At 35.0% G+C, this 16,527-nt stretch overlaps 1 protein-coding gene and 1 pseudogene across 1 annotated transcript; both read left to right on the forward strand.

Annotated features, from left to right (window-relative positions):
- The first annotated feature begins 384 nt into the window (after positions 1–384).
- Positions 385–2,113, forward strand: LOC18035457 (annotated as a pseudogene).
- A 12,227-nt stretch (positions 2,114–14,340) lies between these two features.
- On the forward strand, positions 14,341–16,281 carry LOC112096337. Its single transcript, XM_024179764.1, has one exon. It carries the CDS (start codon positions 14,341–14,343, stop codon positions 16,279–16,281), a length of 1,941 nt encoding a protein of 646 aa, XP_024035532.1.
- Positions 16,282–16,527: the final 246 nt, after the last annotated feature.

The raw sequence follows: 16,527 nt of genomic DNA on the forward strand, positions 1-16,527 counted from the left end.
TATGCCATCTCCGTTGCACACTTGCACCAATGAAATGATAAAGATTAAAATGTCAAAATTATTTAATTTAAACGACAGCAATAGTTATTGAGGTCTAATACATTTTTACATTGTTAATTATGAAAAATAGTACTTTGTAATTTTTAACTATGAAAAAATAATATTTCACTAAATTTCTGTTAATTGACTCATAAAATTTCGGTATTACCCTTATTTGATTTTTCCACATCCGTCGGCAGTTTCGTGGACGGCGTGTAATTATTTGTCGGAAATTAATTAGGTGGAGACTGGGACCAACTCCAATTCAAATCTCATTTTTCATTGGACCAACTCCAATTAATAACTGTCAGAACCCAGCTACTATTAAAGAAGGTGAAGGGGACGGTGTTAATGAGAGCTTCAAATAAAGAGAAATCAAAATACAAACTTCAATTCAAAGATGGATTTGTTAATCAGCTGCATACTGTGGCTCGTGTTCACATTGGTTTGGGTGATGGCTTTAAGTTTCATTTCCAGTGGAAAACGCAAAGGGCTTCCACCAGGACCGAGGCCTTATCCGGTGATCGGAAACCTCCTGGAACTGGGTGGCAAGCCTCACAAGTCACTGGCCAAACTTGCCAAAATTCATGGCCCCATAATGAGTCTAAGACTTGGCCAGGTGACCACAGTAGTGATTTCTTCTCCAAGCATGGCCAAAGCTATCCTTAAAGAACATGATTCATTATTCTGTGATCGAAAGGTCCCTGAATCAATCTTGTCCCAGCCATACCTGCACCATGAATTCAGTTTAGTCTGGCTGCCAGTCTCACCACTGTGAAGAAGTCTTCGAAAAATATGCAACATGCATATTTTCACTAATCAGAAACTCGATGCCAATCAAGACCTCCGACGCAAGAAAATCAAAGACCTTCTTGCTTATGTTGAAGAAAATTGCAGTGCGGGTAAAACAATAGATTTTGGCCAAACTGCTTTTAATACTTCACTTAATTTGTTATCCAACACAATTTTTTCTATGGATTTGGTTGATCCCAATGAGCGAGAGTTTAAGGATACAGTTTGGGGTATCATGGAAGAAGTAGGAAAGCCTAACTTGTCCGACCATTTTCCTCTACTAAAAATGCTTGACCTGCAGGGCATAAGGCGGCGCAATACACTTTATTCTGGCAAGATGTTCGAAGTGTTGGATCGCTTGATTGATCAACGATTGAAGCAAAGACAAGAACATGGTTGTAGTATTAGCACTGAATCTAAAGATACGTTAGATACTCTTCTCAATATTATCCAAGAAAAGAGTGTAGAGTTTGACACAAAACATATCAAGCACTTGCTTGCGGTAATATTTCTATTTTTTTTATTAATTTCTCGTACAAAATTACGAGTTAATTAACAGAATTCATATAACAGGATTTGTTTATTGCGGGGAATGACACAACTTCAATTACATTGGAATGGGCAATGGCAGAATTACTCCACAACCCTAAGGTTTTATCGAAAGCAAAATTGGAGCTAAAACAAACTGTTGGCAAAGGCAGCCCAATTGACGAATCTGACATCGCTCGGTTGCCTTATCTACAAGCAGTTGTGAAAGAAACTTTTAGGTTGCACCCCGCTGTTCCCTTATTAATCCCCCGTAAAGCTTCAGAAGGCGTTGAAATTGCAAGCGTCACTGTGCCAAAAGGTGCACAAGTTTTTGTCAATGTATGGGCTATTGGCAGAGATGAAAACATATGGGACAACCCTCACTCTTTTAAGCCTGAAAGATTCTTGGGGTCAGATGTTGATTTCAAAGGCCAGAATTTTGAACTAATTCCCTTCGGAGCTGGGCGGCGAATTTGTCCTGGTTTGCCATTGGCAATCAGAATGTTATATCTAATGTTGGGTTCACTTATTAATTCTTTTGATTGGAAGCTTGAAGATGAGAGCATGGACATGAAAGAAAAATTTGGCCTCACCATACAGAAGGCTAAACCCCTTCGTGCCGTCACCATTGCCATTTAGTCCCATACCATAGTTTTTTGTGCCGGTGGAGTGCGTTTAGTTGTAGCTAATAAAGCACTTTGTTGTTGCTATGTATTCATCGTTGTTGTTTATGTTGATGCGAGATTCCGGTTCTCCTCGTTCTACGACCAGGATCTCTGCTCGATCAACTTCCCCACGACCAGGAGGTCTCCTAGTAATGCTTCTTCTCCAGATATCCCTGCACACACAGACAAGTCAGAGTACGCCGGTTGTTCTCCCGGCGCAAACCCTCCGACGCTCAAGTCAGATATCAAGGTTCGGGGAACGCTTGCCACAAGTCTTATGGCTTTTTCGTGGTTTTTTTCTTTTATCTCAAAAATGCTAACCCTTTTACCTTCGTTGGCTACCTTTTTATAGGCTTCCTCTTAATCCCAGTTTTCCGTTTTTTTCGAGACGGTCTGGGGCTCTGACTGCTGCGTTATGGGCAAACGGGGGATCTTGCGTGTTACGCCATGGTTCAGGGGAAAGCGTGGCTGTCGTGGTTCTGTGAGATCTTGCGTGTTACGCCACGGTTCAGGGGAAAGCGTGGCTGTCGTGGTTCTGTGAGACCTTGCGTGTTACGCCACGGTTCAGGGGAAAGCGTGGCTGTCGTGGTTCTGTGAGATCTTGCGTGTTACGCCACGGCTCAGGGGAAAGCGTGGATGTCGTGCCTAGATTCTCGGGCTGGAGAGCATGTCTTGCCAACTGCCGTCGACCGGGTCTCCTCGCCTATCGACCTCTAGCCGGAATGGCCGTATACCTTTTATAGGGAATTGGCCTCGCGGATGACAACATCGTGGACGAGCAGGATATTTCTGCTCCTGTTCCTCCGCGCACCAGGCTTTTACGGAACACACCGGTTCGCAGAACTCTGCCATCAGATATCTGCTCGTCATTCCTGGTCTCGTCGACATATTTATCCCAAACAGTATCTCTCCCAAACAGTTTATCTATTGTTCTTATTATTTATTAGCAACTATCCAATTGATAACCTAAATCCACTTTTTTGAGTGAATCGATATTGTAAGCAAATAATGTGTAGAACTTTGAATAACCAAGGAAATGATGTTTTTTGTTACGATTTTTTTTTAAATTATATAAGCGAAGAAACATTGTTATGAAAAACGTTTTGTTTACCTACACAATGTTTCGCGACTAATGAAATGATGTTTACCTACACAAATTATAGGCAACGAAAAAATTTCGCGACTAATGATTTTTTTAGGCCAAAGCTTGTTTTTCATTAGTAGATGCTTGTTTTAGCCACAAAAACACATTCTGTCCACAAAATGATTTTGTGAAATAACTGAAGCTTCCTTCGCATTGAATGATTTTGTGAGCACCAAAGTCTATGAATTGTTCAGCCATGAAAGCAAACTTGGCAGAGGATACATGGAAATGTTATTGTCAAAATGTCAGCTTTGTTATATGAAATTGGCAAACGAAGCTGAGTATAAATAGGGATGTCAAAAATCTACATTCGGCCGGATTTGGATTAGAACGGGTGATGTGAACCGCGTAGTACCCTGTAAGGGGATGAAGTTGGGTAAGTTTCGGGCTTCGCTTGATAAGTTTAGGGTCTAGTTTAGAACCCGAATTTTGTAAAAAATAAATTATAAAATAAATTATTTTAAATTATTATATTTATTGGGTCCATTTATTACACATATTTAAAATTTTAAACATTTATAATTTATTTTTTTATGCCCACTTTCATTAAAGTAAAATCTAAAAATTATAAAATTAAATTAAAAAATATGCATAAATAATACTATAAAAAAATAAAATCCAGGCTTTTTAACCCTAATAAAAAAGTCTGGTCTAAGCATCTAAAAAAATGTCCAAACCGAATCCGGATATTGCCACACCCGGGCCCAACCTTGGGTTTTGCCACCCCTACACACAAAACATGGAGTGGTTCAATGCAAATACTTAAAGAAAGTATTTTTGAGATTGTTTAATATTATTTTATGGTGAAATATTTTGATTTTAAAGCATACGTAAAATATATAAACGGTCAGTAACAATTTTTCATATGTATAAATTTTATCGAGTCATCGTTGGCTGTTGTATTTTTCTTCTCTAATAGAGAAGTTGTCACGTAAAATTTGAGATGTGTGACTAGTGTTGTTCTACAGCTTTATTTTATTTAGTTTACGACTTGTTTAATATATTCTTTGAAAAAATCATAGGTGAGAACTTAAAATTCCTAACATTATCCATTGCAGACTTCTCTCTCTTAAAGATTCTTCGTCGTATGAAAGAGAGACACAAAGTGCAATCCATTAGCTTCAACGAAAAACTCACATCTTTTCCAAACTGACATCTAACTCTTTTCAAAAATTGCTCAAATATATCTTTTATTCTATTTCCCTAATTTTTTTTTAATAAATCAAACACTGACCTAAGTGTCGAGGTGTTTTTGATAAGTGCCAATCAGATCATTAACTGTAAGAAAGAAACTTACATGGATCGAGCTCACCATCTCACTATAAGTGAGTTTATTCCTAAGCCAATCGTTTGGGTAGGTCAGGTGGTTCCTTGAATTGAAATCACCAACTTTAATATTAAAAAAAAAATCATTAGATTCAGAGTGGGACCCAGCAGACCTGCCCGTATGGCAAGTTGTGATTGGTAGGGCCATCCACATAAGTGCTTCTCTAACTGTAGACCAGAAGATTATTCATATTTTTCATATTACGATTTGAAACTCGATAATCATGAAATTAGAACACCTACTTGAAAACAAAAGAATCACAAAATCTACCTGCAAATCTTGATAAAATATTGAGAATAACAATTATTTAAGATTTTGAAACGTAACTATAACATTGCAGCAAGTTGATTAATATAACATGAGCCAAACATTGCAAGTTGAGCGACCTCTGCAGCCAAGCCATCACAAACATATGTTCTCACAGTGTGTTAGAAACTGATGTGTAAAACAAAAGAGGAGCTTCACATGGAGCTGGAAAGTTTCCATTTTACAATTAATTTTCTAATGGTGTGTTTAATAATTAGTAATTGAAACAAGCTAAAATTAAAATGAAAAATGAGAATTAAAATAAATTGTTTATTTTACTTGTGGGAATTGAAATTGGAATGAACCGTATTGCTATTGATATGTTTACTTTATCTCGAAATGAGAATAGATTGTTACAAATTACTAAGCCGCCCTTAGTTAATTATTGTCATTATTTATAATAATAATAATAATAATTTATAATTACTGTTAAGTCCATTATTTATAGAGTTGGCATCTTATGGCAAGTCTAGTTAAATTAGAATTTTATTTATTGCATATCTTGTAATAGGGATTAATTTATTAATTCCCTAATTTAGTGAGATTCCAATTTATTTGAAATATTTGTTTCTTAATTTAATTAGATGTCTAATTTAACAAGTCTATTAATGATGAGATTCTATAATTGGTGCATAAGATCTATTTAGAGCAAGAAGTTTATTAAATGATCTAGATATTTCTTGGGAGACAAGTAAGGTAAGAAGATAAGATTTATTCATATTCAAATTCATAGGAATTATAAGAGGAAAAAAACTCTTATTTGGAAAAAAATCCAAGTCTTTTAAGACTTGCTATTTTTGTAAAACCCTAGTGCTTATATAAAGAGAGGTATTTCACAATTGAAGACACACAACACAAAGCATAAAGTAGAGAAGTAAAGGTCGGCCTCTTCCTTAGAGAATCTAGATTTGGCGCATAATGTTGTGTTGATTTATTTTCTTATCTTTTTTTTCATCTATGTGGAGAGTCTATATAGATCTTGGATTACTAGACATTGAAGAATTGAAGAATTCCTATTGATCACTTTGCGAAGTGCCTTGAGGATCATGGATCAAGAGGGATATCAATTATTTAAGAAAAACAGATTCAGTTTAAGGTTGAGTAAACTATATGGTGATAAACTGTAAGTGAGAATCTTAAGTTTGGTAAATCCATAGGTTGTAACATCTCAACTTAGTGAATTACTTTTCATCTAGCCGTGGCCTCATGGATGTAGGATTGATTAATCTGAACCACGTAAAAATCTCCGTATCATTTATTTTCTACAATTTATTGTGTTTTGAAAAATTAATATTTTTTATATGGATGAACAGTAACCATAAACAGTAATTGTGAACAATAACTATGAATAATAATTATGAACAATAACTATGAATAGTATTTCTGAAAAATAACTATGAATAGTATTTCTGAAAAATTAATTAAGTTGTTAATTTCAGGTTTTTTTTAGTTGCCTACATCTATTTGCGATAGATCTAAATTCCTTTTAATTAGTATTATTATCATCATCATCAACTATGAATTTTTCATCATCATCATCATAATTTTAAGATTTAAGTGGGGTAATATGGTCACTTTAGGGAATAGGATTCTCATTTCCACCTCTCCCCATAGGAATGGAAACTATAGTAATCATTCCCAATTTTAGGTGGAACTTGTCACTTTGATTCTCATTCCACGTCTCATTTAAGCAAGTAAACATATTATTCATTCTCATTCCTTAATTCCCATTCCCATTCCCATTCCCAATAAATAAATACACCATAAATGAAGAGATTTCTACGCTACTTACAGTCATAAAATCAAAAGAAAACTCTTTTTGGATCGCGATCTTTGTGTAAAATGTACACAAAATCACATAGTACTAAAAGCAGAAAATTAGCGGTTCAAAAATAATTTTTTGGCCATTACCAGCAATAACAAAGTGAAAACATTTTCTGGCAAATGCTGGCATTAAACTGCATCGCATTGCAAAGATCTCACCCTAAAATATAATTTTAGATCATGGATTAGCACTTAGTTAATTATCTATAAAATTTATAAAATTATGCATAAGAAGTCAGATAAGCATCAACTCTGTTTGCCAAAGAGCATAACCTTGTTTTCTGTAGGTTGAGCCGAGCAAGGCCACTCAGCTTTTGGCCCATAGGCCATAGCCACCCTGAAATATGAAAGCGGGCATCAATAACATGACCCAGGTCAAACAACTTTTTCAGAATATAAGTCAGTTTCTTCAGATTGGTAATCACAAAATCTTATAGAATTAAATTAAATTGCACATCTTTTATCTTGAATTTATACTATCATTTCATAACGCTCTGCATATTGAATGAAGCGCCTATATATTAGTCAATTCATCCCGGACTATGTACCACTAAATAAGAATTTAATAATGTAGCACTAAGAAGAAAAGGTAAGACTAACTAGTATAGCTGGGTTGTGGAATCTCACATGATAATTACTTGGAAGCTGAAGGACACAAACTCTTTCATCACTTATACTTAGATTATAACAAAATTAATGGCTAAGTTCTAATCGATTGCATGATACATTAATTTCAACACATTGATGTTATAATATTCATTTTTGTATCCTCTCTCCCCGTCATAAACTTTCTTATAAAATTTTGAGTTAAATTTTGTAAGCTAACTCAACAAAAAGATAACGAATTAAATAATAATTTAAAGATGACTAACAAAAGAACAAATGCAATCTAAGATAATTAAATTCTATTTATATATATATGTCCTATATCAAAGCGAGAGAGTATCTTACATGGTTAGACTTTTATAGTAGAATTAACTAAGGGGTGAAGGGTTTAAGAATCCAAGGGAATATATTAAAAAAATTGAGGGTGCATAGGATGAGGCAAATGACAAGGATACTTATAAATAAGAACACTTACATATTTTAATATATATGTCCTCAATAGTTTAAATGATTTTCAATTTTACTTGCCATATCAAAGATGAGAGCTAAAGAATTGATCAATGCTTTTGTCCACCACTCTACTTTTTTTAAAAAAAATAAAAAAAACATAAATTTAGCTTAAAAAATAAATAAATGGCTGAAATCTAATGAATTAGATTACATGACACATTAATTTTAACAAATTGATACTTTAACATTTGTTCTTCTTTATCTAATTGTCTTCTCCTCATCAACGTTCTTGTAAAATTTTGAGTCAGATTTTGTATGTTAACTCAAATAGATGAAAAAATCATACTCAACAAAAAAATAACGAATTAAATAATAATCCAAATGTGACTCTAGCAAAATAAGAGTGCTTTCTAAGATAATTAAATTGTAATTTTGTCTTACATCAAGATAATAGGATAGCTCATATGGTTGGACTTCTATTGCAGAAGTAACTAACAAAAGGGTTAATTGTTTAAAAATACAAGGAAATCAATTAAAAATTTTGAGGGTAGGATAGGATGAGGTAAATGACAAGAAATATTTATATATGAAAACTCTTGTATATTTTAATATATATGTCCCCAAGAGTATGGTTGATCCTTTTTTAAGTAGTTTTATTTGATTGACCACCATGCATTGGTATGCACTTTTGCCCATAGTTCTAATTTTTTTTTAGTAACTAACACACAAATAAATTTTGATTAAAACAAAATCAATGGCTGATATCTAATGAATTAGATGATGTGATACATTAATTTCAACCCATTGATGCTATAACATTTATTTTTCTTTATTATCTCTCCTCCCCATCAACATTCTTCTTTTTCTTCATTTCGTCTGCTATTTTCTCTCTCTATTTCGCCAAGAGTCTAAACTCCCTTTCTTTATATTGTTTTGTACCAATATATAATAAACTATCTTTTTTTGTTTAGTATATTAAAATCTATGGCATCCTTATTTTAGTTAAGTGAGGATATTTTCGCTAGAGAATAATTATATATATAGGAGTTATGTTTTACCGCAATAAGGAGTTATGTTTTGTCCTTTGATCCTAAACTTTATTTTTTTTTCTTTTCTGAGTTATTTGGGATAGAAGGATCATTTTTACATAACCCCTTTGTATAAAAAATCATGTCTTTTTTTCCATTAGTATAAGAAGACAAATCTATCTTTATTTGAATAAATTTTAACATGTTTGTAATTTTGTCTTGTACTTCATCATGCATACAAGACTAATCTTATACTTCGTCTTGTCTTTCAAGACATAAAGGTATGAATGATATTAAAAAAATAAAAAATAGGGCTCATCTCATAAGAAAACCCTTCCCGAGATCCAATCAAATACTCCTTCTTCTTCTTTAAAAAATTTAGATCTATTTTAAGAAGCATAGGAAAAATAAAAACAATAGATAAATTAGTTTCTCTAATTAATTAATCCTGAAAATATTGCTCATTGATAAATTTTCATGTTATATTGTTCATACGAGTTACTGTTCATGGATACTGTTTATAGTACTGTTCATTAAAACTATTCAATGAATTGTCACATTTACTGTTCATTCATCATAAATAGACTAAAAACAATAAATTGTTGAAGTAGAACTCACAGAAAATTTTTATGTGGTTTGGAGTAATGAAAAGATTATAATATATGCTGGATTCTTACATAATTTTAGACATCCTCTTACTCTTGCCACCAACTCATTGTAACTAACTTAGTTGACCCTGCTTGGTGAGAAACCCTTGTTTAATTGTGTTTGCTGCTGTCCTTCATCTCAATGAGACCAAAGTAAATATTAGAATGTCTAATGAAAGACTTAATATGATGAAGACTTAATGAAAAAGACTAAAACATCATAGAGATATGAAACATCATATGCGGCCAAATAGGTTTCATCTTGATCTCTGCATTGGGTATTTCTCTAATATAAAATATGACATACCATCTTTACTCTTTCAATGTGTGAAGTACTCCTCTTTACGTAGGAGTAGTATTTCACCCAAAATCCTAGTAGAGGAATATTAAAATATACTTCTTTAAGAGTCCAATATTTAGCAAATACTTGATTCAAGACTATAATTTCTTAAGAGTCTAATATTCCATAAGTACTTGATATACTTAGTAATGTAGTATTCATCTTAATTTATTTGGAAATCTTTGATATGAAATCCTACTTTCATGCCAATTTACTTCTTTTATACCTCTAAAAATATTCTTCAATATTCTACATAATCTAATTTTAATTAATTCCTAAGACTAGATAAATTTCAAATAAAAGGAAACAAATCCCTAATAAAAGAAATAAATAAATTGCAATATTATTGATACGATGATGTCAATAATAGAAACCAAAACAATCTTTCCCTTTGACATCCTTGTAGCCAAAACATAAACTAACCAATTGTCCAAAGAACTAATAAAAAAAAAACCATAAGTCACCATTAGTTCCAGATACAAATCTCCTCTAATAAATAAATGCTCATGACTATAATTCAATTGAGAAAATTAACTCTCCCGTTAAGATAAACCATCTCGTACATTTAGAGAGCAGTAATGCATATCAAAGAAAGAAATAAACTTCCCTTTTAATAGAGTGTAAACAAAATGAAGAACTACTCTCCCCCTTTCATGATGCAATGAAAACGAAAAAAATATGTAACAATAAAAATAAATAAAAAATGTAACCTCCCTTTTTTGACAAAAAGTGCGAAAGCATGATATATAACATAAACAAAAAATTGAAATAGCAGGCTAAACGAGTCAAAAATCAAAACTAACTAACAAAGGGGGTATAAAGTAAAGAAATCATCAAGAGTAATGACCACGCCTAATGTCATTTAAGAGTGTGTTCAATGCATTTAGCTCAATCCAATAAATGCAAAATCGTGTCCTTTTGATCATCGAAATGCTGAAGAGTGGAGCAAATGATTTGAAGCTAAAAAATGATAATGGCCAAATCTAGGAGAACATTCTTAGTTTAAGTATGTTCATCTTGATCACCAACAACACCAAGGGTGTCCACATAGGATAGGTTGGTTTAATATAATTAGGAAAAGAATTAAAACCTTCATCATCGTCAACTAAATTATAATCTTGAGATGTAAACAAGTGATGAATCAAGGAAGGAATGGTAGTGCATTCTCTCCCAATATATATCTACATTCTTTACAGTAAAATCAAAAGCTAACTTGCCAAGTTGAAAGGAATGTCGCCTCCAATTAGAAATATGACTTTAGCAAATAAAGGGTTCACTATGGTATAATTTTCAGTAAGATACCAATTGTGTGTCCCAATCTAATATAAAGCTTGATATTTAGAATTAAGCTTGAATACCAAAAGGTCTTTAGACAAAGGAGAATTTCCTCTTAAAAGTCGAGTAGCAATAGTAGACATGTCCAAGGTGTTCACGTGTTACTAGAATTGGCACTTTGCAACCAAACGAACTTGATTAAGGAAGGAGAAAATCCAAGGGATGCCCTTTTGCATGAATTTTATGGAAAAAACCTGGCTCAGTCTTATGCACAATATTTTCATTCAAATGGGCATAGAATTCACGAATTGAATTAGGTGCATATGAAGGATATTCTTAATGATGTTTTCTAAACCAATAGCATTAACGGATGGTTCAATCTCAAAAGGAATTGTTGGGGGGGCTTAGCATAAGATTTTTAGGTATCCAATCCAAAAGACTAACCTTTTAGGTGCAGTGACCTACTGATACGCTCTTAATTCACAAAACCGAGAGCAATATCAGAATTATCACTACTTCGAGTGAGTGTTGGCTCCAAGGAAAAGAATTTTGAAATTGTAAATGAAAAGAAGAAGGAAAAGACAAGTTAGAGAGAGAAGGAAAGTGGTCCATTCATTTCATGCCTCCCAAAAGGAAAAATCCAGCAATATATAACAGACAATCCAAAATAACCAATATTGACAACGCGATAGAAAATAACAAAAAAAAAGAATCCAAAACAAACTCAGCCAATCACAATACTTCTATGGGCCATCCTAAACGACGTAGTCTCTAAGCCAGTCTGGAAGTTTCTTTATTTGTTTGGGCCGTTGATTATCTTGCACTGGTTCATGGTGAACTTCCTCCATGGGCTGATTGACTATGGGTTCTCGGTTGAGCTCTTTCGCTAGTGCCCCCTCTGATGGCTCCAATTTGATATATAAATTTGTATCATTCCCTCTATCTCAAAAACACACCTTGTCCTCAAGGTGAAATGCTGGATAGAGCTTACAAAAGGCATCAAAGTTTTCCCAAGTCGAATTCTCTGGTGAACTGTCGGTCCATTGAACTAACACTTGAGGCATTGGCTTCCCCTATTGTAACACTATAAGGGTATCACAAATGGCAACTGGTAGCAAAAGAGGATGGTTATCCACACTCAACTCTGGTAAAGGATGTGAAATAGCAGTGTCGTTGCCATGATAAGGTTTAAGAATAGAGATGTGAAATACCGAGTGGATTTTGGAAGTATTGGGCAACTCCAATTTGTAAGCTACAGGATCCACTCTAGCAAGTACAGTAAATGGCCCATAGTAGCGCTTGGCCAACTTCTGACAGCCGCGAGAAGCTAAAGTGTTCTGACGATATGGATGTAATTTAACCAGCACTTTATCCCCTACTTCAAAGTGAGCTTCACAGTGATGCGCATTAGCTTTCTGAGCCATTCGATGTTGTGCTTGATTCAAATTATCTTTTAAAGAGTGGAAAAGAGTACTAAGTTCCAGGAGAATGTCTTCCAAAGCTTGGATTGAAGTAGAGCCCTTAGCATAATGAGGAATGGTTGGAGGCAATCGGCCAAATAAAGCATGATAAGGAGACATCTTCAAGCCACTGTGGAAATGAGAATTATAGCTCAATTCTACTCAGCTAAGTAAGGAAACCCACTTCTTTGGTTTGTCTTAAGTGAAAGCTCGTAAATATTGCTCCAATCCTTGATTTACCACTTCCGTTTGACCATCCGTTTGAGGGTTGTATGCCGTGCTATGATGAAGAGTTGTGCCACTTAAGAGGAATAATTGCTTCCAAAAATTGCTCAAGAACACCGGGTCTCGATCGTATATAATTGAACTTGGAAAACCATGTATTTTAATGACCATGTCCACAAAGAGTTCTGCTGTCTTGAGGGCAATAAATTGGCATGGTAGCGGACCAAAATGGGCGAATTTTGTAAGACGATCTACAACGACCAATATGACCGAGAAACCTTTTGATAACGGAAGACCTGTAATGAAGTCCATGGTGACCTCATCCCAAACCATACTAGGTATCGGCAATGGTTGAAGAAGACCAGCAGAGGCTTGAGTTGAATACTTAGTTTGCTGGCATATTAAACACTCTCGAATAAATTTTTCCACATCATGTCGCATCTTGGGCCAATAGAATGTTGAAGACAAACTGATTAAGGTTCTAGTGACACCCACATGACCTGCTAGTGGCATAGAATGAAACTCTTGCAACAATATGGCCTTTAAAGAGGAGGTAGGACTGATGTAATAACGCTGACGGTGAAGAAGAAATCCGTTTTGAACTGAGAAGTCAGCTGAAAGTTCACCCTTTAATAATTGTTGGTGAAGTGATATTAAATCAGGTAGTGTGGTGTTTTCATTAAGTAAGGACTGCAGCAATTCAAATGAAGGTTGGCTGTTGAAAGAGAGGCACGTAGGGAAGGTATTGATGTTATCCGCAAGGGCTATTTCATGGACACGTGAGAGGGCATCAGCAGCGCTATTGGTACGGCCTGGTCTGTACTCAATTCGAAATTGGAATCCCAATAATTTGCAAAGATAAACCTGCTAGTCTGGTGTTTGAATCACTTGTTGAAGGAGCTCTTTGATACTCTTATGATCCGTGCGAATAACAAAGAAACGACCCAACAAATACTCCCGCCACTTATACACAACGTCCACAATTGCATGCAACTCCTTGATGTAAGTGGAGAAGGCTCTCAATTTGGGACCCAACTTCTTGCTGAAATATGCAATCGGGTGCCCCTGTTGTGTAAGTACTGCTCCTATGACCACATTAGAAGCGTCGGTCTCAATGACGAAATCAGAAGTAAAATCCAGCAACTTAAGGACTGGAGCTTGCACCATTGCTTGTTTAAGAGCTGCAAAGGCATCCATGGCTGTCAAATTCCACTAAAAGGCATCCTTGCACAACAAATCAGTGAGTGGGTTGCCAATGAAGCATAACCGCGGATGAATCGCCTATAATATCCAGTGAGACCAAGAAAGCCCCTCAACTGTTTGATAGAACGCGGCATTGGCAAGTTAAGCATGGCATCAATCTTTTGGGGGTCGGCTTGTACTCCCGAGGTTGAAACAATATGGCCTAGATACTCAATAATGGCCGGGCAAAACAAACACTTGGATAATTTAATAAAAAATTGATGATGATTTAAACAAGATAATACTTGCTCAAGGTGAAACAAATGCTCGGCCATGGAAGAGCTATAAACCAAGATATCATACAAAAAAACAATCACAAATTTCCGGAGATGAGCTGCAAAAATCTGATTCATTGTGGCTTGAAAAGTGGAGGGGGCATTTGTCAACCCAAACGGCATGACTAAAAACTCATAATGGCCCTCATAATGACTTGCCTGTATCAATGTATGAAGCCAAAAAGACAATGAATGCTTTAGGGTTAGAGTATGTCAAAATTCATGCTTGTCCAAATGATTGTATACTCTATAGAAAGGAGTATGAAAGCCTTTATAATTGTCCTACATGCGGTGAATCTAGGTGGAAGAAAAGAGTTGGTAGTGTTGCTACTTATAGGAAGGGGGTTCTTGCAAAAGTGTTATGGTATTTCCCTCCTATACCTAGATTTAGGCATTTGTTTCAGTCCTCACAAACTGCCAAAGACTTGACTTGGCATATAAATGAGAGGGAAATAGATGGTAAGCTTCGACATCCAGCTGACTCACCAGCATGGAAGTTAGTTGATGAAAAATGGCCTACCTTTGCTTTAGAGCCTAGAAATCAGCGTCTTGCCCTATCAGCTGATGGCATTAATCCTCATAGCTCTCTTAGTAGTACGTATAGTTGCTGGCCCATTTTTCTTGTAACATACAATCTTCCACCCTGGTTGTGTATGAAACGAAAATTTATGATGTTATCCTTATTAATTTCTGGTCCACAACAGCCGAGTAATGATATTGATGTGTACTTGGCACCACTAATAGAGGACTTGCAAACTCTATGGGATGTTGGTGTGGAAGCTTATAATGCCTACAAAAAAGAGTTCTTCAATTTACGGGCTGTACTATTGTGGACTATAAATGACTTTCCCGCTTACGGGAATTTGGCGGGTTGTACGGTTAAGGGTTATTATGCTTATCCTTATTGCGGTGAAGATATGCCAAAATGTAGACTTAAACACAGTAAAAAAAATACTTATATTGTCCATCGCCGTTGGCTTCCTCATGATCATCCTTTTCGAACTCAAAAGCAACCTTTTAATAATAAACATGAAAGAGAGCCTCCTCCGAAACCATTGAATAGTGAGGCCATTTTTCGAAAGGTGGAGAGTATTGAAAATAAATGGGGTAAAGTGAAAGATAAAAAGCGCAAAAATAGAGGCGAGAAAAAGGATGATGATGACGATCGTGTTTGGTGGAAGAAAAAATCAATATTCTTTAAGTTAGAGTATTGGAAGTACTTGCTTATTCGTCACCAGTTAGATGTTATGCACATTGAAAAAAATGTTTGTGAAAGCATCTACGGAACATTACTAAATATCCCGGGAAAGACCAAAGATGGCATTAAGTCGAGGTGGGATCTAAAAGTTTTAAAGATTAGGCAGAAATTGGCACCTGATGTTAAAGAAAATAATCGTACTTTTTTGCCTCCAGCTTGTTACACCTTGACCAAAGAAGAAAAGAAAAGGTTTTGTGAAGTATTAAAAAGCATAAAGGTTCCTGTAGGTTATTCTTCAAACATTCAGAACCTAGTGTTAATGAAAGACTTAAAATTGCAAGGTTTAAAGTCTCATGACTGTCATGTTCTCATGCAACAACTTTTACCTATTGCTTTAAAGTCTATCTTACCAGATCATATTAAATATGCCATTATTAGATTGTGCTTCTTTCTTAATTCCTTGTGTGCAATGGTTGTTGATGTGACCAAACTTGACCAAATGGAAGAAGACATTGCGCTGACCTTATGCTTGCTGGAAAAATGCTGTCCGCCATCCTTTTTTGACATAATGATCCATTTAACCATCTATTTAGTTAATGAAGTTAGACTATGTGGGCCGGTATACTTAAGGTGGATGTACCCATTTGAGAGGAACATGAAAGGCCTAAAGGCTTATGTTCGAAACCGTAATAACCCTGAGGGATGCATAGCTGAGAGTTATATTGCCGAAGAGGCTCTGGAATTTTGTGCAGAATATGTTTCAAACATGCGTACAATTGGGCTTCCTCCTGGACATGTTGAAACCTCTTCAATTGATAAGCTTTTGCCTGGTGGAAAATTTGAGCATGTTGATCATTCCTTAATTCATCAAGCGCACCTATATGTCTTGCAAAACACAGAAGAAGTTTAGCCATTTATTAGGTTTGTTAATGTTTAACCTTTAATTTGTTCCTTTACTGAATTATTTTTAAAGAATTTGAACAGTAGCTTAATATGTAAATGTCAAATATGTAGTGAGCACATTCAATGGCTAAAGGGTCATCATTCACAAAAAGCCAAGAATGAGAGATGGTTGAGCAATGAGCACAACCGTACCTTTTCAACTTGGCTTAATAAGAAGGTTAATAATATATGCTCCATTATATATTCTTTTTAG

This window comes from Citrus clementina, unplaced genomic scaffold (assembly GCF_000493195.1).
Source record: "Citrus clementina cultivar Clemenules unplaced genomic scaffold, Citrus_clementina_v1.0 scaffold_8, whole genome shotgun sequence".
Classification (NCBI taxonomy): Eukaryota; Viridiplantae; Streptophyta; class Magnoliopsida; order Sapindales; family Rutaceae; genus Citrus; species Citrus x clementina.

Excerpts from the sequence above, each read along its gene's own strand:
- LOC112096337 (XM_024179764.1), top strand. The coding sequence starts at position 14,341 with ATGTATGAAGCCAAAAAGACAATGAATGCTTTAGGGTTAGAGTATGTC.